At 43.4% G+C, this 24,696-nt stretch overlaps 1 protein-coding gene across 2 annotated transcripts; it reads right to left on the bottom strand.

Moving 5' to 3' along the window:
* Positions 1-1,735: 1,735 nt before the first annotated feature.
* Positions 1,736-22,767, bottom strand: LOC120455438 (glutamate receptor-interacting protein 1). 2 transcript variants are annotated; one of them, XM_039641635.1, is made up of 10 exons: positions 22,322-22,767; positions 9,738-9,857; positions 6,052-6,264; positions 5,766-5,959; positions 5,304-5,614; positions 5,062-5,225; positions 2,996-4,199; positions 2,732-2,934; positions 2,183-2,661; positions 1,736-2,120 (listed from the first exon to the last, which is right to left on the bottom strand). In XM_039641635.1, exons 1-10 carry the CDS (start codon positions 22,488-22,490, stop codon positions 2,019-2,021), a joined length of 3,159 nt encoding a protein of 1,052 aa, XP_039497569.1. In that variant the 5' UTR covers positions 22,491-22,767; the 3' UTR covers positions 1,736-2,018. The 2 variants fall into 2 exon arrangements, with proteins under 2 accessions (XP_039497569.1, XP_039497570.1); XM_039641636.1 differs by having other exon boundaries at positions 5,766-5,956.
* Between the last annotated feature and the right edge of the window lie 1,929 nt (positions 22,768-24,696).

The following is a 24,696-nucleotide window of genomic DNA, read 5'->3' as shown; positions in this document are numbered from 1 at the left end:
GAGCGGATAGAAGAGGCCCTGAGCACAAGGCAAGCATTTCGCTCAGTGTAGATGCAAAGTACACCAGCTGCGCTTTGTTGGATGCACCTTCTTGATAAGGAAGCCGATGCGCTCTGCCGACGACAACAAAGTGACCGCCATGGAGGCGTTGGGCAATCTCGTTACAGGAAGAGGGCGGCGCAAGGGAGGATCCCATGGTGGGTCAGCAATGAAGGATGGGGAATAGCCCCCACTTCCACCCCCACCCCCTTGAACAATCAGCAGCTGAACCCATTGGGCACGGAGAGAAAAAGATACTACTGTTCAGATACCACTTACAAAGATTCCCTTTTGAACTGTGCACATGTCATAATCATAATATTATTATTATATTATATTATTATTTAAGGTTATATGTCTTAATATTTTCTCTATAATCTAATATATTCTCTATATTCTAATATTCTTCAAAATTCAATATTTTTGCAGAATATATTTACATATATCTACTAAGAACCTAGTTTATAGCTAAACTTGAACGCTATTTCTCTGTGTGCAGAGGGCGAAGTGAATTTCTGAGAAAACTGTGTCAATTGACGGGCCCCTGCCACGCCCCCGTACCGCTCACCGCCCCTGACAGGTGGTGGTGTCAGTACAAAACATATTTGCTTATATGTATAATGCATACATATGTATTATGCATACATATGTATTATGTTGCCATTGGCACACACGTTATCAGGCAGCGATTCTCGCAGAATCCCGTTTCGCTTTCGAGGCGTCCAAAGTCCGGAGAAGGTGTTTACTCCACCAGGATCTCGAATATTGCCCATTGACGTCAAAGAGGCGGCCTTTCCAATGCGTTATCATGACCCAAAGTCTGTCTGCTTGTTTCTTTCTTGTTTTTGTTTACGACTTTCTTTGACGGCCGACGGCCGATGGCATCCCCTTTGCCAAACCTTTTTCCACAAGCCAAACGAATACCCTGGAAAAATACTTAGTACGTAGCTAGAAATACGCTCTATATTTAGATGATTATGACTCAGGGCGTATTACTTCCGTGCAGATTCAGCAGCTAATACCCCCGATGACCGATAAGCAGCGAACTTTGAGTTCGAAAATTGATTCCGGTTCAAAAATCCACTTGCATTGCACATCAGCACAGGTGTCTGTCTATTTGTTTTGATATTTCCCCATCAGAGGGTCCAACGTCATAGGCTCAGCCCCTGCCACGCCCACTGGGCCCTAGCAAGTGTAAAAACATTTTGTTTACAACGCGAATTACATGGGGCATAAAGATTACACCGATTGGCTAATTGAAAACGGAACACACAGTGCTGCAGAATGCTGAGAATATTGAATAACAATCACTGCAATCACTGCAATCGCTCTCAATGACATAAGCCCCCAAGGGGATTACTGTTTACATAGATCAGTGCCAGATCGGCGGACTATAGCTTTACAGGGTACAAAGTATAAAGTACGTGCCAAATGTTAAACGGTGAAGAGCCATGGTTATTACGAAAGGATTTTATATACATTGAAAATAAAGCTAAAAACTGGTAAGCTCGCGCTTTAAAATATAATTTTATAGCTAATTATATTCTCTATAAATTAGCTTATGGTTTTCCTAAACCAAGTTCTAATCAACATTTTGACATACGTTCAAGAATGTAGGTCATTAAAGCATAGAAATTTGTAATCTTTAAAAGCAAATGAATTACTCATAGTTTTGATTGTTTAGTTTGGAACAAACTTTCGGTACGATTGTTTATTTGCTAGAAAACAAATTTTAGCGTAGAATTAACGTAGTATTATGTCAGATCTATCATAAGAAGGGCATTATTTGGTTATGGCCGACTGTTTTGCGCCAAATTTTCCTTGACGATAGGGGATTTTCATTTGTTTGTGTGCAGGTTTCGCTCGGTAAAGAATACAGGGATATATGTATGTAGTATATAATATTATGGGCTAGCAATGGCACTTAGGATTAGCTTAGCATACAACTAGTTTAACATAAGGATCTCGGGCAAGTGGGATCACTCGGAGCGCTGCATGATCATCTCGATTTTATCGCCAGCAGCGGCGATCAGCGGAACGGTAAGGCAGCAATCAAAGTCCTGCGTCTTCATCTCATTTACCTGGGGATATACACAAATAAATATAAATAAAATAATACCATTGAGGATAGCTTCAGACCAACCTGCATGATCCGATCGAAGGGCTTCAGAAGACCGCACATATCGGCGGGACCACCGCTGCGAATCCTGTTGATGAAGACGCCGCGCTCGTAAAGCCCATCGGAAACGGAGAATCCATAGTCATCGTACACCTTATCCTTGTACAAGGTGACATGGAACACGCGGGGCTTTCCACTGCCCGAATTCCCATTGGCTGCTCCGCCCCCATTGGCATTCCCGCTGCCCGACTCCTTGCTGGCCTCCGTATTGGCCGATGGACTTCGAGGACGCCGTTGCACCTTGGCATAGATGGCCTGCGTTTGCGGCAGATGACTGCCATTGGCCAGGTCGTGACTGCGCAGGATCTTCAGGTCGACCAGATCGCCGAGATTCTGCAGCAGACTGGTGGCATGCGAAAGGGGCATGCCCTGCACCGAATGCTCATCGATGGCCAGCAGCTGGTCGCCCACATGGATCTGGCCATTCTTGTGCGCAATGCCACCTGTTTGATATAATATTTATGTGCTTTAGTTTACAATAATTATAATATGATTATATGTATGTAGACTTACCCTCTACGAGGCCACTGATTGTAATGGACTTGGTGATGTCCTCGCTGCCGGCCAGTGTGATGCCCAGCAATCCTCCCTTGGGCTCCAAGCGCACCGTGAAGATGACCTGGTGCAGGCTGCTCCCGCTGCTCTTGCTGCTCGAACTGGCGGCCGATCCGTACACCTTGTTCTCCATGGGCGGCGGCAAGGCGGTGCAATCAACACTGTAAAAATAAAACATATTCAGAGATGTGTTTTGAGCCTATAGATAGGATTTGGACGCACCTGGCATAGCGATTGAGCTCGTATCCGGGATACAACTGTTCCTGCTCGTCCTCCTCCTCGGGCAACTCGGTGGTCAGACTCTGCGTATTGGTTGGGGCCACATAGGATCGGCTGTTAACGCCGGTGGACCAGCTGTTACCCGCCTGGTTACCGCCATTTGTGCCCGATCCCGATCGCAACTGCACGGACTGCAGACTGGCATCGTCCATGCTGGGCACTCGGAAGTAATCCGGTTGCGGTGTCCTCGATTTCAGGGACACACAGTCGGCATACTTGCCCGCCGTCACATAGGCACTGCTATAAAGATCGTGATCCGTGCTGTTGGACACACCCATGCCCATGCCCAAGTTGATGCCACTCGCCGGGCAATTGCTGTAAATCGGACTGGACATGGGCAGGAAGTCGGGCAGCACGATCCGCTTGATCGTCAGCGTGGTGAAGTCAGAGGAACTGTGGCTGGGATTCTGCGATCTGCCCTCCTCTTTCAGCAGTGCGTCCACGTTGAAATGCTGCACTGGATGCTGGTCAACGGCCAGCAGAATATCGCCGGTTCGCAGGGAGCCACTGCGATGGGCAGGACTGCCCATTTTCACGTCCGAAATGACCAAGCCACCATGACTGGAACCACTCACGCTCAGACCAAGTCCACATTTGCCGGCCCTCAGCAATTTGACACTGAAGACACCACTGGCGGGCACCACGGCATCCGGCATATCGAACTCGATCTCCAGCTCCAGCCAGTTGGCCGGCGTTCCAGTGCTCGCTCCATTGCGTATGGATCCACCCTCGAGCAGCTGCCTCATGGCCGCCGCATCCAAGCTGTACATCTTGTTGATGGCCACAATGCGATCACCCGCCTGAATGCAACCACTGCGATCGGCCACCGAATCCGCCAGAATCTGAGCAATGGCAACAGCACCCGATCCACCAGATCCGGTTACCGAATCGGACAGAATGATGCCCGCTCCGTGGCTGCAATCGAGGAGAACGGGAAAACTCTCCGCCCGGCAGAGGCCCAGACCCATGCCCAAGCTGCTGCTGCCATGGATGCCACCAGTGCCCATCGATGCGCCCGTGGAGCCGGGATTCTCCAGCGGCAGCGAACTCTTGCGCGCAAAGCGCTGACGCTGGCGACCCGCCGTCGAGGATTTGCGAGACTCCAGGGTGCTAAAGCTGTACTTGGGACTGCCCAGCGCCGTGTGACCTGAAAGGATTTGGTATGAGTTACATCTGCTTCCAAGTTCATAGATCTTCCACTTAAAAAAAAGGGAGTGCAAGTGATGCCACCTTCTCCGATGCCTTCTCTCTTTCCTTTTGGCTAAGTAATTCCCCCCCCCTGGATATCTGGTACATTCAATCACACCTCCAACTTGTGGAAGCCTTTAAGACCTTCTCCGCTGGCGCTCCACACTCCACACTCCACACTCCACACTGGCGACTGATCCGCAGCTTAGCCAGCTGCGTGTCCTCTCTGCCCAGATTACAATTTATGGCCTCCATCCACTCGCCGCTGTTATTTTCTATTCCATTTGCTATTTCCGATTCGGATTCGGATTTGGATTCGATCGATTGTCAAAAAAAAAAAAGAGAAGGAGACTATTTCGTCTTTGGGGGAAACGATTTTGGACTGCGACGCTGCGTGTTTGCTTAGCAAATGGAGTGAAAAACTTGGAAAAACAATTGATTGGCTGCAGCGAGGGTGGACTGAGCGCTTCTTGAAACATTAGCAAGTGGCAAACTCAACTTCCAATGAATGTTCCACTAAATGCTGAGTCTTAACTGAACGATATTCTATATAAGATGATATAACTTCGTCTAGAACTCATCGATCTCCACTCGCTCCAAAACTCTATAAGGCCTGGCGTCTCTATTGTTTCAGCCGCCGCTGCCATTGCTGTTCATTAGCCGTGACGCCCACGCAGACCTTCGTCGCGCCGCTTGGGAGCCTGGCTGATTTGGCCTTGCAGATTTCGACTGGCAGATAGCCGAAAAAGTAATGAAATGGGGGGGGGGTTTGTGGTATGGTCTACTCTGAACTTGCAAACCAAAAGCAAACCAATACTCACCGCGACGGGCCAACGCGTGAGCGGGCATGATCTGCATCTGCGTGTAGCCGCGTCCCGTGCTGGTGTCCAATATGGTCATCACCTCGTCGGGACTGAAGGCGGTGTGCTCGATCATTGTGTCGTCGATGGAGAGCACCTGATCGCCAACGGATAAGGCGCCGCAACTGGAACACAAGACGAAATTGCAAATGCATCCCAGATATATTATATATGATATGTACATATGTATGAGCACCACCTACCGATCTGCAATGCTGGCGGGCAGGATACTGGCTATAAAGACGCCCGACGATTCCTCGATCTTCTCCACACTGGATGGCGTACTGGCACCGGAACCGGAAGCGGGCATCGCCGCCGTATAGTTGCACAGCACCAGGCCCAACTTGTCGTTCATTGGTCGCTCGATTTCGATGAGCAGCGGTCCCATCGAGAACTCCACGCTCTGCACCACGGAAACATCGTACTCAATGGTCAGGTTGGTGTAGCCGGCCACATGACCGCCGCACTTGATGATCTGCTGCGCCTCCGCCAGCGTCTTGCCAATCAGTGAGACCTGAGTGAGAATATAACCATTTAGATAACATATCTATTTCGTAACTTATTCTAACGAAAATCAAAACTATTTTTGGCATGGCAAAATTTCTGGAGAAAACTGGAGCGGAAAACGGAAGTGTCACTCCAAATCGAACAACCAAATCACTCACATTATCGACGCGCAGCAAGCGATCGCCTGGCTTGATGCGACCGGTCTTATAGACTGGTCCATGTGGCCTCACATGGGTGACGATCAGCGGGTAGTCGGCACCGCCCCTCAACGTCAGGCCCAGGCATCCACTCTCCCGCTCCACGGTGATCTGCGCCAGCTTCGAGGTCACACAAAGGCTGTTCTGGGAAACTGCTGCGCCACCCGGATGGAAAATTATGAAAAAAAAACAAAGAAACAAAGAGTTTATGGACTGTTTGACCACACTTTGCAATGGGTTAACCTACTGCATTCGGGCAGAGAGTACTCGATCTCTACGATGGCTGGACACGCATCCGATCCACCGGCGCAGAGCATGTTCATCACCTTCTGGTTGCTCAGCCCGATCGTCGATATGCCGTCGATCTGGTGGAGACGATCGCCGGGCGCCAGGAAGTCCGCCGCATGACCCACCGGATTTAGGGAGCCCACCACCGGCGGATACGACAGATCGTTGCGTTCTAGGGGATTCAAGATACGTAGACGTATTTATATGGGAAGATATCTTAACTATACACTTGATTACATTGAAATAAGTGTAGTTAATAAGTCTAATAGACTTTCAACCAATGCCAGTATTTATATAGGGTGTTTTTTTTAGAGGTATAGAACTTTAAATTGCAATAAAACAACGATGGATTATTCGATTGACATGAATTTTATTGACATGAAAGATAATCTTGTGGCATTACATTTTAAATATGATTTCTGGCATATGACCGCCACGGCTGGCTCGGATGTAGTCCAATCTGGACGTCCAATTTGCAATGACTTTTTCCAATATTTGGCCGTATATCGGCAATAACACGGCGAATGTTGTCTTCCAAATGGTTTAGCGTTTGTGGCTTATCCGCATAGACCAATGACTTTACATAGCCCCACAAAAAGTAGTCTAGCGGTGTTAAATCACAAGATCTTGGAGGCTTATGAAAAATCGGGAACAACAGCAATCTCGTTTTGGGCCCATTCGACGAATCTACGCCTTGCTTGATGATCGTTTGGTTTCAATTCTTGCACGAGTTGGATTTTGTAAGCACGCATGACGAATTGCCAAACCAAACTGAGAATAAATCACTTGACAGCTGTTAAATCGGTCGCCATCTTGAACAGTAATGCCAACTTAAAGTTCTATACCTCTAAAAAAAACACCCGTTATATATGATATTTCCCAGTTACTTAAGTTGATAAATCACATAAATCGTAGATAGATAGACATCTGATAGCCCAAAGTATTTATACTTTATATAGGAAGATGTCTTAAAGATGTAGTTATTTATATGCTATACCCCTGATTGCAGTAAATGAAATGAGTGTAGTTAATAAGTTTAATATATTTTATTGATATTTCCCAGTTACTTAAGTTGATAAATCACATAAATCGTAGATAGATAGACATCTGATAGTCCAAAGTATTTATACTTTATATAGGAAGATGTCTTAAAGATGTAGTTATTTATATGCTATACCCCTGATTGCAGTAAATGAAATGAGTGTAGTTAATAAGTTTAATAGATTTTATTGATATTGCCGAGTTACTTAAGTTTATAAATCAGATAAATCCTAGATAGATGGACATCTGATAGCCCAAAGTGCGTGTGAGATCAATCCCCCGTTGAGAGACCAACACCTTGGCGAATTAATTAGAGTTCCTCATCCTCAGCCTCCCGATGACTGATGACTCTGGAGGTTGTATGTGGTAACCCCCATGATTCCCCCCACACCCCCACCCCCCGCCCGGCATCCACCATTTGGATTTCCTGTGGCGACTCTGTCAGCGACTCATCAGCCGACACACAGGAAAAACGCATGAAAATCGAGGGGTGAAGAGGTGAGGGGAGGGAGGGAGGGAAAAACTAGATACTCGTAGTGCGGCGCGTAAATAAAGAAATTGGGTAAAAAAATAGACGACGGCCAGTAGTTTGGGGCCAGCCGCAATGGGAGCGCTGCTGGCGAATTGCCAAAAATAACAAAATAAACTAACTGAAGAGCTAGCCGCCGAAAAATACAAAAAAAAAACAAAAACAAAAAAAGGAAAATACAAGAAAAGGCAGAAAAATTGCAGAAAAATGGTTGGGGAAAAACAGAGGCGACGCGACGCTTTATGACAACACACATAGCTGGCTGGCGACCACGGAGAAGATGATAATGGTGCCGGCAGATCGGGATTGGTTTGTATGGAGGCAATGCTTACGTCAGCGACCAGCGGGAGTACCCGTGGCCTAAGTCTAAGGTTAACCCCCAAAATGACCAAAAAACCAAAAGAAAAGAAAAGACGACCCTTGCCCACTTCAGCCCACTCCACTTTACGCCAAATCCTCAGCGCGGCAGATTAGTCAAGAGTACAAAATCCGAATGGATGGACTTTATATTCTGATTCAGACGAAATCAGTCACAGCTACAGCTACAGCAGCGGATGAGCAAATAGTTTCTAGCTGCTAATAATACCATTCACTTTGGTGCACACAAATCTCCCATTTATGCTTGCTGTCAACTGTTTTCTTATCACTTTTGATTGTTTTCAATGGGCTTGAAATATGTTTTGCTTGGTAACTATAGTACTGAATGCTACTGTGGCCGTGTACATACGTGTACATACTCATTATTATGTCTGGCATCGAAGAAGCCCTCCAACCGCCCCCTCAACTTGCCCCTGGGGGTGGGCTTCTCTGTAGATTGGAACGATGATTTATTTTGGCAGCAACAACGGCAGACGGAGACATGAATACGTACGACTACGAATACGAATACGACTACGAATACGAATACGAATACAAATACGAATGCGACTGTGAATACGGAGCAACGGCATTATCGACGGAGACGGAGACGCGTTCCGCATTCAAATCGAATGATTCGGGGCCGGCCCACTTTGTCTGGCGATCGGCGGAATACAGCTATAGCAATAGCAATAGCAATACTACAGCTATAGACCAGGAGCCACCCCGAACTGTTGGCCATGCCATCGCATCCCATCGCATCCCATCCCATAACATCACATCACATCCCATGCCATCGCATCCCATTGCAAACAATATCACAGGGCAGCCCATCATGGAGCCGACCCCATCGACATTACCATAAATCAATGCTGAGCCCCAGAAATTAGTACAGCCGTCGGATATAAGGGGCTATATAGACACTTATATATTTTTTTTTTTTATTATAAAATATTTTATCATAACTAAATGCGGTTTTTAAGTTAGCACATCTACAAAATACTTCACACCATTCAGTTGGTCATCGAATAATGTAAACTTAGGAACTACATAAAAGCTTTAACATCCCAAGTTAATCGATTTGAAATTAAGTTACGAGTTCAATGAGGAATTTGGATTATTATTATATGCCATATTTGGGTTATTCTTTCCGTTGTTATAGGCAAAATACTGAGTATTAATTTCTGTATATTGGGACATGCACATTTTGCCAAAACTGCTTTATTTTGCAGCAGTTTCTTTTAGTTATTTCTCAATCAAAAAGTACCCAGTAACCTTGGAAAAATAATAAGTTATTAACACTTTTGTGCGTATCTACATATGTTTATACCTCAACTTGAATGAATCTACCACTTCAGTTATGCCAAATTGCATTTGATCGGAGATTTTCATGGGTTAAGCAATCTTAATCATTAGCGACCCGCATTATATGTGCTCTCTCAATTGATTTGATTGATCCGTGGCTCAATTTGTGTCTAACATAATTATACAATCAATGCTGATTTACCATGACAGCTGTCAGAAGATTTCCCCTCGCACAAATACAAACGGGTATATATATACATATATGCATACTCCCCTTAAAACCGCCATAAAGATATCGACTTACCCCAGGGATGGCCAAATCCCCAGTTCCACAGATCCACGAATCCCCCAAACCCTTCCCTTGCGTTCCACTTGAGATGCATTAGTGGACGTGGATGAGCCCCCCTTCTCACCTGCGAATGTGATGGCCAAATGCAGGGCATTCCGTGGCAGAGTGATGGTGGCGTAGGTGGTTCCCCTTTCCGGTGCCAGTCCGGAGTCCTCCGATTGCGCCGGACTCATCGCCCGGTCAACTGCAAGAAAAATAGAGAGAGAGGAGAAAAGACTAGAATAAACACGGTGCACATCTCACACATCAAAGGGCAGTCGTCGTCGTTCGTTGACCAACTTCTTTTGCATTTTTCCTTAATCTATTCCGCCACACTGCCACATCAAAGGAGAGGCGGCACTGCCTCCTCCACGACCACCAAAAACCACCACCTACATGCAACGTATCCAATTCGATTCGAAGAATTCCCAATTTCCCCAAATACGAAATACAAATCGCGACCTTCGGCGTCGCCAAAAAAGTTTCAATTAAAATTCCACCAGCGCATGAATCTCACTCGAGGCATTATAAAACCACAAAAACAGACATGTACAACGATATATTTATAAAAAAAAACAAAAAAAAAAATATGTGAACTCAATTAATCTTGTAGGATGCCCCTTAAACATGTGGCACAATAACCAGTATAAGTGGCGGATCACTCTGGAAAATTGGGAAATCAAATCGAATGGCTTGATAAAGCGCAAATGCCAATAAAATGTACAAAAAAGCTTTATCAACTTGAGTCCACTCAAGTAAAAACAATGGTCAGACAATGGCCACACTTTTTGCAATCAGCAAATGACTCAATGATTTCATTATTTCTTTTTTGCATACAACAAAAAACAGTACAAATAACTGATGAAGAGACTTATTCACAATTGTTTGCAATGGAAGCACAAAAGTTGCACAAAAGTTTCGGGTGCCAGAAGAACGATTATTTACTGTACTGCATACAATGTATGTGGCACTCCCCCCTTATTTTCCACCCCTTGCCCATTTCCCACCCCTTTCCCACTCCTTCATTCATCTTTTCTCTTTTTGATGTGTGTGGCAACACTTTTTGGCTTTTTCTATCGGGTACCACGGGGCGTATACGCGATCTGCTACAATTACGCCGTGTGCGCGTAACGAGTGAATTTCCCTCACGCACACGCTGGCGCAAAAAAAAAAAAGAAAGGAAAAATGCCGAAAAAAAACGCAACCAAAAATTACAAGAAAAATAAAAAAATAAAAAAACAAAAAACCAAAAATAAAAAAAAGAACAAATAGAATAAGAACACACGTGGCCACGTTTGACGCAAGCGGACGCGACTTTTATTTTCGAACGCTTCAATGGCGCATAAAGTTTTTCTTAATGCGCCCGCCCGACTATGAAAAGCAGCAACAATAATTAGGCAAAAGCGTCCAAAAGAAAATGGAAAAACGGAAAAGCCAGAGAGCTAGAAAACCAGAAAACTAGCAAACTAACAGGGGCGGTGAGCTGCTAAAAAAACGTAACGTTTCGCTTCATTTGACCGACACACACAGAAACACACACACACATGAAATTTTCACATATAGAGAGCTGATTCGCTATAATTTATTTTCATTTAATTCGTTTTCTTTTGGTTTTCGGGCGTGCTGCTTCTTCGGCTCGCAAAGGTGTGCCAATTTGGTTCAGTTACACCTTTGGCCACACTCGAAAAAATTTCGCTGCTTTCGCATGCTTTTTTTAGAATAAAACTTAAGTTTATAACTAATGCATTAGGCTGAAATCACGTAAATGATCAATGAAAAGTGGCGTCCTATAGCTTTTCCAATCAGGTGAAAATTCTCTCACCTTTATCCACCCCCCCCTTTCGTTTTGCTTTCCTCCTTTTCTTCATCATTCCGTCTCCGCTTTGAGTCGCATTCGCTTTGAAGTGCGTTCTCTAGTGCGTGTTTTTTTGGATGCGCTTTTCATTTGCTATTTTTACTTGGCTGCTTTTCATTTTGATTTTCATTTTCATTTTGATTTCCACTGGCAGGCAAAGGCGCTATTAGTTATTTCGATTTGTTGTTTTTTTATTTTGCTGCCTAGCTTTGATTTTCCACGGTGCTTTGCTTCTTGTTTTTATTTCTCTGCTTTTTTTCTCTCTCTGTTTTTTGACATAATTCATTGGGGCCGGCGAGCGGAAATTATATGTACGCCCGGTTTCATAAATAAATGTAATCAGAATTAAGCGAAAAGCGGGGAAACAAAAAAAAAACACAAGGCAAAGGCGAACACGAGATGCCCTGGAAGTGCTCGACATTTTCCCATCTCGGAAAATTTTGGGGGTGGTGGGGGGTTGAACAAAAAAACAAGTCGAAATGAGCCAAGCGCTAAATGAAATCGAAAAGAGCCCATAAAATAGCCAACATATGGAGGTATATATATACATATATACATACCATATATACATGTGTTCCGATTTGATTCCGGAACTGATTTACACATTCCTCACATTCAACTTTTAATGTTAACAAGTGGGCGGAAAGCTCTGGATTAGTCGAAATTTATTTATTTGTGAGGGAAATTAATTTGAAAGTAAACCAATCGATAAGAAAGTCACCGATAATACACCACAAATTAGTCGATAAAATCGATACCTTTCGATATGCAAATGCCAACGTTCTTTTGATCATAAAAGCTTGTAAAAACATGTCATATTTGCGAAATTAGCTAAATAATTTCGCAAATATGACAACTGCCAAGGATAATTGAGTTATAAGTATCATTACTCAACTTTATGGCTCCGCAGCTATTAAGTGTTTCCGGGAGAAACCGGGAAAGTGTCATAACATTAGGCCCAAATTAACTTATGGAAGCCGTCTAATTCACATTGCCATTAGCAGTTCCGTTCTGGAGCAGATGAAATGGATTTGGATCTCTGGGATCTTTGGGATCTTTGGGATCTTTGGGATCTCCAGTTTGGTGGTGGAGCAGTTAAAGCTATTTTTGCGTTCTGGCCGCCTGTCGTGCGTTTGTTTTTATGGCCACTCGCGGAAAAGTTGCAGGCAAATTTATCGGCGACAGTTGCCAATTCCTTCTCTAGCGGAAATTGCGCTCATCCGAAAAAGATGCAAGCGCTTGCAAGGCGGGAGAAAGCGAGGGGGAGTGGCAGTGCCACCCATTCTATGGAGCACTTCCTGAAGTCATCATCCTGTCGAGCCAATTAGACGGAGGCACAGAGAGTGCTCACAGTGATTGAAATAGACCCCAGGCGATGATGCCCAGATCTGAGGAACTGCAGATCTGCAGATCGGCGCTGGAAAATTGCACAAGTGCCGATCCAGACAGACAAGATAGACAAGCTCCTCTCCATCGCTGGGGGTCGTCAACGTCAGGGTTTCCCAGCGATTATGTTGTCTTCTGAAACAGTTCATTTGCCTGAATGGAATGCGTCGGCGATTTGCCACATTTACTTGCAAAATAGACGCCATTCAAGGGAAATCTGCCCAACGTGATCTGTTCATTATACGCGTAAAGTGGCAGTGGTGGAAATGGGGGAGCTGACATTCCAAACTCTGGAAATCTCGCAAATCTCAATTCGAAGTATTTAAGTATAAATAGTTTTAAGGATACGCAGTATCTTTGAGGTGCTACAACTATCTAGTTGGATATCTTAATCCATCTTCCTCCATCGAAGCGTTCTTGTTGATTGAGTTGTTCTTGCAGATACGTAGATACATATATCCAAACATATATTCAATTGACAGGTGCTGGAAGAAGGAGTCGACTCGACTAATTGACTGATTGAGTGTGTGAATGTCCAACTGACTGACTGACTGACTGTGCGCTGTGTATTGATTGATTGACATGCCAATCTATTGGCAACTTGACGCTCTGTTATTGTTTGCATTTAGCGGCGCTTTTCTCCACGCAATTTCCAGTTTATTTTGCTGGCCACAAAAAAAATTGAATGGATCTATTCAGTTCAGGGGGGACTACTCTGGTTAAAGGGGGGGCTTAAAAAAAAGGGGGGGTTAAAAGGGGACTAAGGGAAACTGCGTAGTTTTTACGTTCGAGTAAGTGCCCATGTATCCATTAACCCACAAAATGCAGACTGGCTCTGCACTACAAACAAAAAAGTGACTCGAAGCGTAAACATTCATACATTTTTCATTAAACAACTTTAGACAATATTCTTTGTTGTCAGGCTCAGAATTAACTTCTTCATAGTTACTGCCAAAGTTTAATGATGTAAATTAATATTAATTTTATGAAATTTATTTTTTTTTAACATTATTTTGAACCCCCAAGTGCTGCTGACTTTTTCATTAGCGGACACGCAGTTCAGGGCGTGAAAATGCAAGAATGTCAAAAATTTCACAATGGAATCTATTTAGCACAAGGCTCTCCCCTTCACCCCCCTCTTAAAAAGATATATATCCTATGTATATATGTAGATTTCCCCGCCCATTTTCCTTCTTTGGCGAAGACAACAAGAAAAACCAATTATTGCAAATGAACTCGAGTGTGGTTCCGCAAAAATGTCAACATCTGATAAAGCCGCAACAAAAGCGAATTTCCGAGGACAGCCCTCCATGGGCGTCGGCTGCAAGGGGCAACAAGGGGGGTGGCAAGGGGTGGGGGGCAGCCAAAGTGCAACAGCCGCAACGAACTCAACTTAAATGAACCGAACTTGGCGCAAAAAAAGGGCGACCCTTGCCACAAAAAACACAAAAAAAAAAAGAAAGAAAAGGGGAAAAAGGGGAAAATTCAAGGAGTTCGAGAGGAGAAGAGAGGAGCAGGAAGACAGACCCACTCACATCCTCGGGTATTTAGCAAAACGCTGACATTCATTTGCCGACTGAGCCACATTAATAAATTTATAATAAATTATCAAGCCAAATAAGCCAATATCGTGAAAGAAAACTATATTCAAATAGTATTAGTAGTAGTAGGAAAAGCTACCTTTGAATGTTGCCTAAATGTTTTGATAGCCGATCAGCTGGACGTTTGTATGTGCAACTAGGACACACAATGTTGTGCGTTGAGCCTGCCACACCCAAGGAGCCAGAACTCAGAACCCCGGGCTTCCCAGTGAGCTGTATCCCTGGAAGGGCAGTGGAGTCTTCACTTCATGGCTGCCCGCACATCGCACATCGTAACAAATGTGGCTCTTGTCCTCCAACTCCTGCAACTCCTCCAACTCCGCGACGTGTCTCCTTGGCAGTGCGAATAAAAACACCCTTTACGCGCAAAATGTTTGCAGTCACAGAATGATGTTGCAGCTCAAAGGGGGGTGCGGGTGGTGGAGAAGGGGCAGAGACGCGCGGAGCCGCCACCAAGTCGCGTTGCAGTCGCGGAACTCTGCATCAAAATTGATTTACGACCATTTCGGTATTTTTTATGCCCGTTTAAAGGGGCAGCAGCAGTGAGCAGAAGCAGTGAAGTTGCACTTAAAACATTTCGTAAGCAATTTGCAATTGAGCAGCTGATAGATGGCCAGAAGTCAAAAGAAGCTAGCATGTTGCGTTTCTCGCAGTGCATATAGAGTCATAATTGTGTGCAGCACATTTCATTTGCACATCAGCAAGCGAAGGAAAGAGCATTTGAGACAATTTCAGCAGCACTTCTCATATCGCACGCCATGTGCGACAAATTCTCCCCTCCAGTGTCCACTGTAGCACCATCAACATACCCAGTTGCCCAACATTCCGGACGCGTATCGGTAAGGGGCCCCAGATTTATGCCCCAAAATGTTAATTACCCGTAACCGATCCCCGGCCGCACTGCCAACTCACGCACCAAGCCAATGAACCAATCGCCCCATTGATGATAAGACTCGGGTTCCCGTAATGAAAATAGAGGTTTAGTTTTTCAGTTTCAGTTTTTTAGTTTTTCAATTTTTGGATATCTCTATTGAGATTTTACCGTTGACAACGATAACGCTTCGATTTGGAGAGCAGAAGCTGAAGTATTCAAGTACTTCACGCGGAAAAAACGATTGGAAAACCGAAAACCTCATTAAATTTGTTTCGGGGATGCTGCAGATAAATACAAATTTGTAGCAACTCATTGCGCTCGAAATTCAATTAAAGGGCCACCAGTAAAAAGATATATGAATGTGAATTATTCACATTATTCATATGTGAATATGCAAGAAGGAAAGGGCAAATGCTGGCGGTTATGAGATTAAATGAAGTGTTATGCCGCCCATAATGAGACTGTGACCGATCACTGAATGGCTAGTCGGAATCCAATTTCCCAATTTCCCAACTTCCCGAAAACTGAAAGTGCATTTCCCATGAAGCGCACAGCATCCACCCATTTAATCGTATCTGCGACGCATAAAAGTAATTCGATCGTTATGAAATTTGATTGATTACGCGATAAGGGAGTTTTATCTGTTCACAAATAAAGGGTTGATAAACTTTGATAAACTGATAAACTTTGTATGATGGTGGTATTTGAGAAAATGCCAGTTATTTGAAAGATATTAAAGACCATAAGAGAGCATAAATATTTGCACACATAATTGAGGGGGGAAAGTAATGAGGGGAAAAGTGGAAAAGTGAGGAAAATGCGCTACCAGTTGTGGCAAGTGGAAAAGTTGAAGAGTTGCTCGGTAGGGAGGTGGGTGGGTGGCAGACAGACAAATAATTGTGGCAACTGGCAGTGCAAGTGCAACAGAGAGGCAAGCCTAATGAGACAGAGACAGACAGAGACGGCAGTGTTGTCAGCCAACGGCAGACTTTACAAATTAATCCAAAATGCAAGTTGTAGACGCGACAAAAGGAGCAAAACCCAAACAATAACAACAACAAATTACATTAAACGTGTGCTGCAAACAGTGGCGCAGTTGGGGGTTCTTCTGAAAAGGGGTGCCAAAGTTGCCAGCTAGTTTTATAAATGCTAAAATCATACCAATTTCGGAGGGGGCTGACTGTAGCCCCCTGTCAACCAACGGCGTACGCCCATGGCTCCATGAGTGTTGTTGTTTTTATTTTCAGTATTTGTTGCTATTTTTACACTGCGCTGCACCATCAGCCGTTGAAATTGTGACATTTTCCCTCACTACGCATATTTTCTGGTTGCAGCGGAAAATGGGGAAAACGGGCAAATGGCTGGGGAAATGCAGTTGGATGGCAGGAAAAGCGGCGAAAAGGGGACCGACCATCTCACACACAAAGGACAGCGTCTGTTCGGCGGCTCCACAAAATAAATGTATTTTCAATTCCAAAGTGTTGCTTCTCTGCAACGCAACTTTCTGCATTTTAGTTAATAAAACATTTTAAGGAAAAAGCTGTGCCTTAGAAGTTTTCTAGAAGAAAATGTTGCAAAGTTTCTAAAAATCTCAATTGATGTATTTACCTTTTAAGGGTGAACGTTCGCTTTTGGGAACTTCTACTGTAGGCATCAGTATGTTTATGTGAAATGTGTGATTCCCCTGCTGTCTGCATCTCCATTTCTCATTTTCTTCCCCTTCTCCTTTCCTTTTCTCTCTCTGTATCTCTCTCTCTCCGCTTATGTTTGCCGCCGAGTGACGTCGTTGTGGCAGATTTCGCGGCAGCAATAGGAAAATTAAACAAATATAAATGGCAGCAAAATGTTTGCAACATGCCACTGCAGCAACAACAACAAGAAGAAGACCATAAGCAATTTGTTTACAACAACAAACAAGGGGAGACCACACAAAGGAAAAGTGACCATAAAATTGGTTCGAAATCGGTTCTGGGTAAAAAGTAATTGTCAAAAATAGGCGAAAATTGGAAAACTTCAAAAGGAAAGTGCCAAAAGAATTAATGGTGTTTTTTTGCTAGAGGAAATTGCAAGAGTATATTATGCCAAAAACCATTAAAAATTTAATATATGTACTTGCCGCAGAAAGGAAACTTTTGTTTCACCAAATTGCAAAGTTACATGACACATTTGGAGAAAAGCGAAAAATACTCCGAAATATTACTCATTTAGTAATTAAGTAAAATTGTATATAATATTCATCAAAGAAAAATCTCTTTCAAGCAATTTTGCATTAGCTAACACGGCTTTCGTTTGAATTGAAAAACTGCCTATTAAATCAGTTGACTACAGTGAACCCTGGAGTTCAACGGAAGTGCAGTGAACTTTTCTATACAGTTATTGTGGCGGAACTTTGCTTCTGTGTTATCAGTTGGCAGCAGCTGCCATTCCACTCCACCCCCCACTCCTCACTCCCAACCACCCACTGTAGCTATTGTGCGCCATGCGGCCCACTGTGCACAGTGGGGCTGGGAGAGAGGTAACAGGCACAAATGTCATTTGCCTGGAGCGCGCTTTGTTTACGTGCTGGCTCTTCTTCTTCTTGGGCGTCGCTTCCGTTTGATTTGGCAGCTTTATGATATGATATGTGGGCCCTAAAGGATTTTCACGCCTCCCAAAACAAAAGAAGCACTCTTCTTTGCCACTCGAAAGCAAAACACTCAACGCCCAGTGGCGTAGTCTAACTTTTTGTGTGAAGGGATCTTCATAAACTTGCTATCTATTCATATTTACATATTTGGATAGTGACTTTGTAACTATATTCGATTCATAGTAATTACTTTATTTTTGTTATTTATTTGTTAGTTTGTTATGGTGATTCGTTTTTTACCGCTTGGCACTTTGACACTACTATTAATTCCATGTAGGTTTTCAGTCACAGTTACACTTAAGGTGGTGAGGGGTTTTCAGCACCCCCTTGTGCGCCCCTGTGAAAAGTAGCACCAACTGTTGAACACACTGAGGAATCCCACTCGTTTCGTTTTTAATTGCGTCAAATTGTTGAGTTCCCTCCACTCAGAACGCCCCCCTCCCCGCCGCCCATGTTGTTGTTGCCTTTTTGTTTTTGTTTACACTCGATGGCCGCAATGTGGCGAAAAATAAACACACACACTGGCACACGAGCACACACGCGGAGAAAACTCTTACGCACATGGCATGAAAATTGAAAAAGTCGGAAAAGTGGGAAAGGTGGGGGGGAAATGCCCAAAAACGAATGGGGAAGTGCAGCTGGACGGGCGGCAAGGGGAAGTGGCACAAGGCAGGGAAGTGACGCGACAGTCTTACACTCAGAAAAAGCAAGACCAAGACGCTACAAATGTGATTTAATTCAACTGAATTCTCGAAACTCTACAACTTTTAACTTAAACTCAGTGGGGATAAAGTACTTTTCTTATCCTGTGAAGTTAAACATGCTTATTTTTCTCTGTGTAGGGAGAGAAATTTGAATATTTACCCAAATAGGCACAGACTTCTTGTCGTCGGCAACAATGCCATGAGTTAACCCGCTCCCTCTCTCCGACGCCCTTAAACCATTCACTCAATTCCCCAAGCTCCTAAAACTCCTGAAACTCCCCATTTTCCCCACTTTCCCCCGCCATTGCATCCATCCATCACATATCACCCAATTCCTTGGAGTACAAATAGTAGAAATAGACCGGGAATTATGGAAATCCCTGGATGAGCGAACCTACTCCCAGTTTTTATTGTTGCAGCATGGCCTGAAATCCCCGAAGAGGGGGAGGGGTAGGGAAGTGGGTCTCCGGGGAGGAAAATAAACCCATCAACAGCAATGAAATGTCGCCAACGATTCAGAAATTGCAGCAAAACAGAGGAGTACACTAAGAAAAAACTATGGCGATACTAAAACCACAAAAAGTACTTAAAATAAATCTTGTGAACATCACTTGGAATTAAAAACTCCGCAATACAGGAGCATACACTAAGAAAAAACTATAGCGATATTAGAACAACAAAAGTACTTAGAACAACAACATTGTTTTGGAATTGAAAACTCCCCCTGGAACATAAAAAAACTAATTTGAATAAATGTTTAAAACACAATTGCTTTCAAATCAGTTGTACATTTCAAACACTTCAATGCACTGGTAATAAAAATGGGAGAACACTACTAAAAAACGCACAATAAAGCCAAAAAAAAAACATACAGATAACATAGATAGTACACGACCCATTTTCATTTGGCGTTTTACTTGTCATTCAGGCATTTATTCAATGCAGCTCATAAAACATCGACATATGCAATGAAAAATCGTATAAAATCTGAGCAAAGAACACACATGGCATTATATACATAGATGTGAAACACAGAAGGAATTATTCACTATGAATTAATTGACGATTTTGTCATTGGAACTTTTGTAATAATCATCCATAAATTCCATAAATTTAATCGCCTCATAAGTTCGACACATTTTCCATGTCAGACGTGATCTTTTTCCGATTTAGCGTCACAAAAAAGATGAAACTTTGACCTCGATTGCATTTTTCTATCATTTATTTATCACCGTGAAAATGTAGCACTTTATTGCAACTCCTCTTTTGGACAAATGTCATTTTGTCAAAAAGAAAAAATATCTAAGATGTTTGAGCATTTATAAGATTTCCATATTCCTAAATGCATTTTAGTATTACTTTACAGGAAAAATCCTTGGGAAGCCCCGCGAATTCAGATCGCATTCCCATCGCCTGTCAACGCTGGCAATATAATCTGTTGATCTATTATATCATTTCGACATTTTTCGAGTAGTTCCAACTCTTTTTACGATTTCCAATGTTTTGTCGTTGATTTTATGGGCACTTAATGTGCCATAAAAATGGACAAGAGAGCGGGTGGTTCTTTATTTTTTTTTTTTTTGGATTTCCATTGGGGGGAGTTGAGTTGTCATCTGTTTGATTTTGGCTCCGATGTACGAGTATGTACGAGTATTCGATGGGATGGATGTTCGGTGCATTGACATTGAACACCTTTCGATATTCACAGGCCTTTGTTTGCATTTTGGGGGGAGTGTAATGTAAAGAGCAGTCAAATCAATCGCTGCAGTTGTTGTTTCTGCTGTTGTAGCTGTCATTACTGTGTAAACAAGTGACATCTGGTCATCCTCCCCCCTTTTTCGATCCCCCTCCGCGGATGAGTGCACGCCTCTGTTTGCCTTTGGATAGGCACAGCCACCAATTGCAGATGCATCTATCTACGTGCGTGCCTTTGGGTTTACAGAGGGGGTCGAAACAATAGGAGATCAAATGTTATATGTCAACAGGGAAATAAATCTCGGAAGATCCAACTATGCATACACTGGAAAACTAAACAAGAACAATTATAATTAAAAACTTCTTTGTAATTCGAACTCCCTTCAAATTGCTACTATCTTGACCGCTGCTGTACGCCTTCATCTAGTCATTTGGCATCAATGGGCGATTGTCTGGCCCAGTAAGCACATCCACATCCACATCCACATAGACCAACTTCCACCAGCAGAAGCTGCATTCTGGCCAGGCACTTGGCCTTATCTACCACATACAATCTGTGGCATTCCGCGCAAGAAAATTAAGCAATGAAAAGGGGCAACAGCAACAGCAATAGCACTAGCAACAGCAACAGTTGGGGCAACAACAATGCGGAGCATCAGAAATATTTAATTAAATGCTTAATTACGCTTGCCATGCCATAAATTCATCAAATGCAATTTAAGCCCGCGCACACGAACAGATGCAGATACTTTTGTATCTCCTGCGCGCTTCTACACTTCTTCACTTCACTTCACCCATACCATATCCATACCATATCGGTATGGATATCTGATTCTGCCTCTTCGGGCCTTTTCATTCATTGGAAAGTTCAACTGCAGTTGCAACTGGAGTTGGGCCATCATTTTACCCCCGCCAAATTCCTTAACTGGCATTAAATCCCAGCCAAACTCCATCCTGGCGGCACTTTTAGATCATTAATCCGCGCAAGATCAGCGGAAAAGCTGCAAATGAAAACAGAACAGCGTTCGCGGAACGGTCTCTCAGATCCTCAAATGGGGGGATCCTATCTAGATCTACACTTTTGATAGGTCAAAGTTGAAACAGTAGTCTGCTTGCAAAACTCGATACTCTTGATACTTCCAAGCTGATTTATTATAGTAGGTACCGAAAATTCTGTGTATTCCTCCTTGAGATTGCGCAATCCATTCAATTAGGTCTTCAATTGATGGGAAATGCATCTGATCATCAGATGATCTGCTTATCTGATCAGCTCCAATTAGCCATGATATATGGCTGCGATCCATTGAACTTCACTGATTTGGCAATTCAATTCGATTGCCATGCGCGATGGCCGGGTAATCCATCAAACTGCCTTCACTGATCCTATTAAACCAATCGCTGGGCAATCAAGGGTCAGGTCACCCAGCTCCATGGGCTCCATGGGGGGTTTCTTTATTTCTTTAATACTTTCTGGAGAGATGGGGCGTTGCAATTGACAAATTTCGAGCGATCGGAAAATGGAAACGAAACGAAATGCGAGCAATTACTTTCAATTGAAAATGTCAAACAATGTCTTGGCCCACAAGCATACACTGAGCGAAAACTACCTTACTCAAGAGTACATGTCTATTTGGATACTTGGATACTTGGATATAGAGATGCAAATACACCGTCGGTTATTTGTATACAAATCTATATCTAAAGTCGAGCACTTGAGGGCCGTACGCAAGCACCTTGGGCGGAAATGCGATAACCCTGAGCGGGCGGGGAAAAGCGGCAAGTCGGAAAAGCGGAAAATGGGAGCGCACATGTTGGGCGCTTTTAGAAGATTTTCGGCTGGCTATCTGGTGAGGAAGTGGAAATGTTTTGGGGAGGGGGGAAATTGAAAAATTGAAAAATGGAAAGATTGGGAAAGCCCCATCACTTACCGGATAGCATGGGCGCCAAGGCAGTGTCCGTCGGCGGATGGTGGTGTCCATTGAAGGAGTTGTTGTGGGACTCCTGTTGCTGCTGCTGCTGTTGTTGGTCCTGTTTTAGGGCGGCCGATTTGCCGGGCACACAGCCACCAATGGGCTTCTTCGATTTCCACAGCTTCATCTTGAGTTTTCTTTTCTCGATTTTCCCCCCCAATTGGGAAAACGTCGCGATCTCTACGATTTTTCAACACTCATGGCAAATTTGGCATTTTCACAAACAACAACAAAAAAATGTATATTTAAAAAAAAATAAGCAAGGGCAATCTCAAATTTGGTTTCCAATCGAAATCGGAAAATTCGAAAACAATTTGGAAATTCAACGGCTGCGGCGGCAACGACGACTGCGATGCGACTGAACCTGACGATGCGCGCACGTCCGCGGAACACGGCCCGAAATTGCACAATGAGCGATCTTGCCGCCAGTACTAGAGGTGGCAAAATAAGCGATGTAACTGCGATAGTATCGATGTTGGCAAACATTTTTTCAACTTCGATGTTTTTGTTTGTAATTGACGCATTCAATGCAAATATGATTATTGTAATAAAATTACTTCACCTATATTTATAGATAATAATTTGTAGTGTTTTGGTAGGCATCGTGGGACCGTCATGGAGAAGTTGAGTTAAAGCAAGTTCATTAAACAAATGCTAGTTTTGTATAATGTGCATACATATGTAAGTATACTTAAACGGAAATTAAATTGCTAACTCGCACATGTATATTTATTTACTTATATGTAAATAGTTAAAAACAATTAGTAAAATAATAAATATATGTACGAATCTGTTGCGGCCTGCTGCTTTCGATGGGGCAAGGCCGGCTAGCCAGTCATCAACAGGGCGGATTCTTCCCCTGTGCCCACAGGTCGCACCATAAATTTCACTCGGCATGGAATCCACAAAAAAAAAACAACAAAAGAAACATCAACAGAAACTACAAGTGAAGGACTAATACCGGACGACACGACGCAGATTTGGGTCTTCGATGGAAAGGACCCTGACGCACCCATCCCTACCAAGGATCCGTCTATTTCCAATTTGAGGATCTCCCTGGCATGTGGTTCATCGGCTTCCTCCAGGTTATCGGCTCATCCGTTCATCTTCCCCCCCTAATTAATACACTCTAGCAATTCATCGTTATAAACTTTACTTATTTAAATATTTAATTATACTAAATAACATTTTAAATTTTTCAAAATTTTAGGCTTCCATCGCCCTGGGCCAAAGCAAATACGATACAAAAAAAAAGGACGACTAAAGAGCTGGAGAGGACAACAAAGACGCGAAACTACTGCACGGGTATTGACATATAAATATATATGTATATAAATTAATAAAATTAATAAACCCTCATTTCACTTCAGAATTCCTGCCTACATGGAGCTCCAAAGAGGATCAGGGGCTGAGACGGGTCAGGTGGTTATTTATGAAAGGTCCATACCCCTACACAGGATCGGCCTGGTCTTCTCGGAGGTCGTATCTCAAGATTTAGATTTAATTTTGCTTGGACTCGGCGCGATTTAATTATACATAAGTTATTGGTTATTTATAATTTTTTTATCATAGTTTTACGTGTTTTAGGTTTTATCGTCTTTCAAACAAATATTTGTGTGTTTGTTTATGGCATGCTAAACGCCACTAAAATGAATAAATAAATAATTACACACAGACGAATATTTTACATAATTTTAACACGGGCACATAAATAAGTTAAATAAATAAATAAATAACGATTAATAAATAAATGGAAATAAATAACTAGATGCGAATAAATAAGGCGGATTAAATAAATAAATAAATAATTATAAATAAATAATTATTCTAAATTTTTTTTTTTTTTTTGGGCGAGCTTCTCCCGGGCGGTCTGGCTTGGTCCTCGGCGGGATTTTAGGTTGGAATCCACCACGGGTTCCAGAAAAGGTCTCCCCGGGTCCAAACTGTGGATATCCCGGGGTCAAGAAAATGCCTATATACCCTGTTTATTTTCCACTTCCGGCTGCCGGGTCCTCCAGTTCTGCTCCCGTCCTGCTCCCGTCGATCTCCGGATCGGGTAAAATTTTCTGGATTTCCACGTTTATGTGTGCCACCGATTTTAAAATACGGCCGTTAGATTTCGTTCGCGGCAGCGGGTCGTCCGATTCCCAAATTTTCTATGGCCCACATGGCGGTCACCTCGCCCTATTTATGGGCTCGGCTCTGCCGGTTCCCTTTCCTATTCTTTTGCTTCCTCCTTTCCCTTCACATAGGTCGAGAACCGACTTCAAGGCCAATGCCAGTGCTCATTTCCCGTCTTAGTGTGGGTGGATGCACTTCGTCGGTGTTCTCCT

This window comes from Drosophila santomea, chromosome X, assembly GCF_016746245.2.
Source record: "Drosophila santomea strain STO CAGO 1482 chromosome X, Prin_Dsan_1.1, whole genome shotgun sequence".
Taxonomy (NCBI): Eukaryota; Metazoa; Arthropoda; class Insecta; order Diptera; family Drosophilidae; genus Drosophila; species Drosophila santomea.
This window is presented reverse-complemented; position numbering and strand designations above follow the sequence as displayed.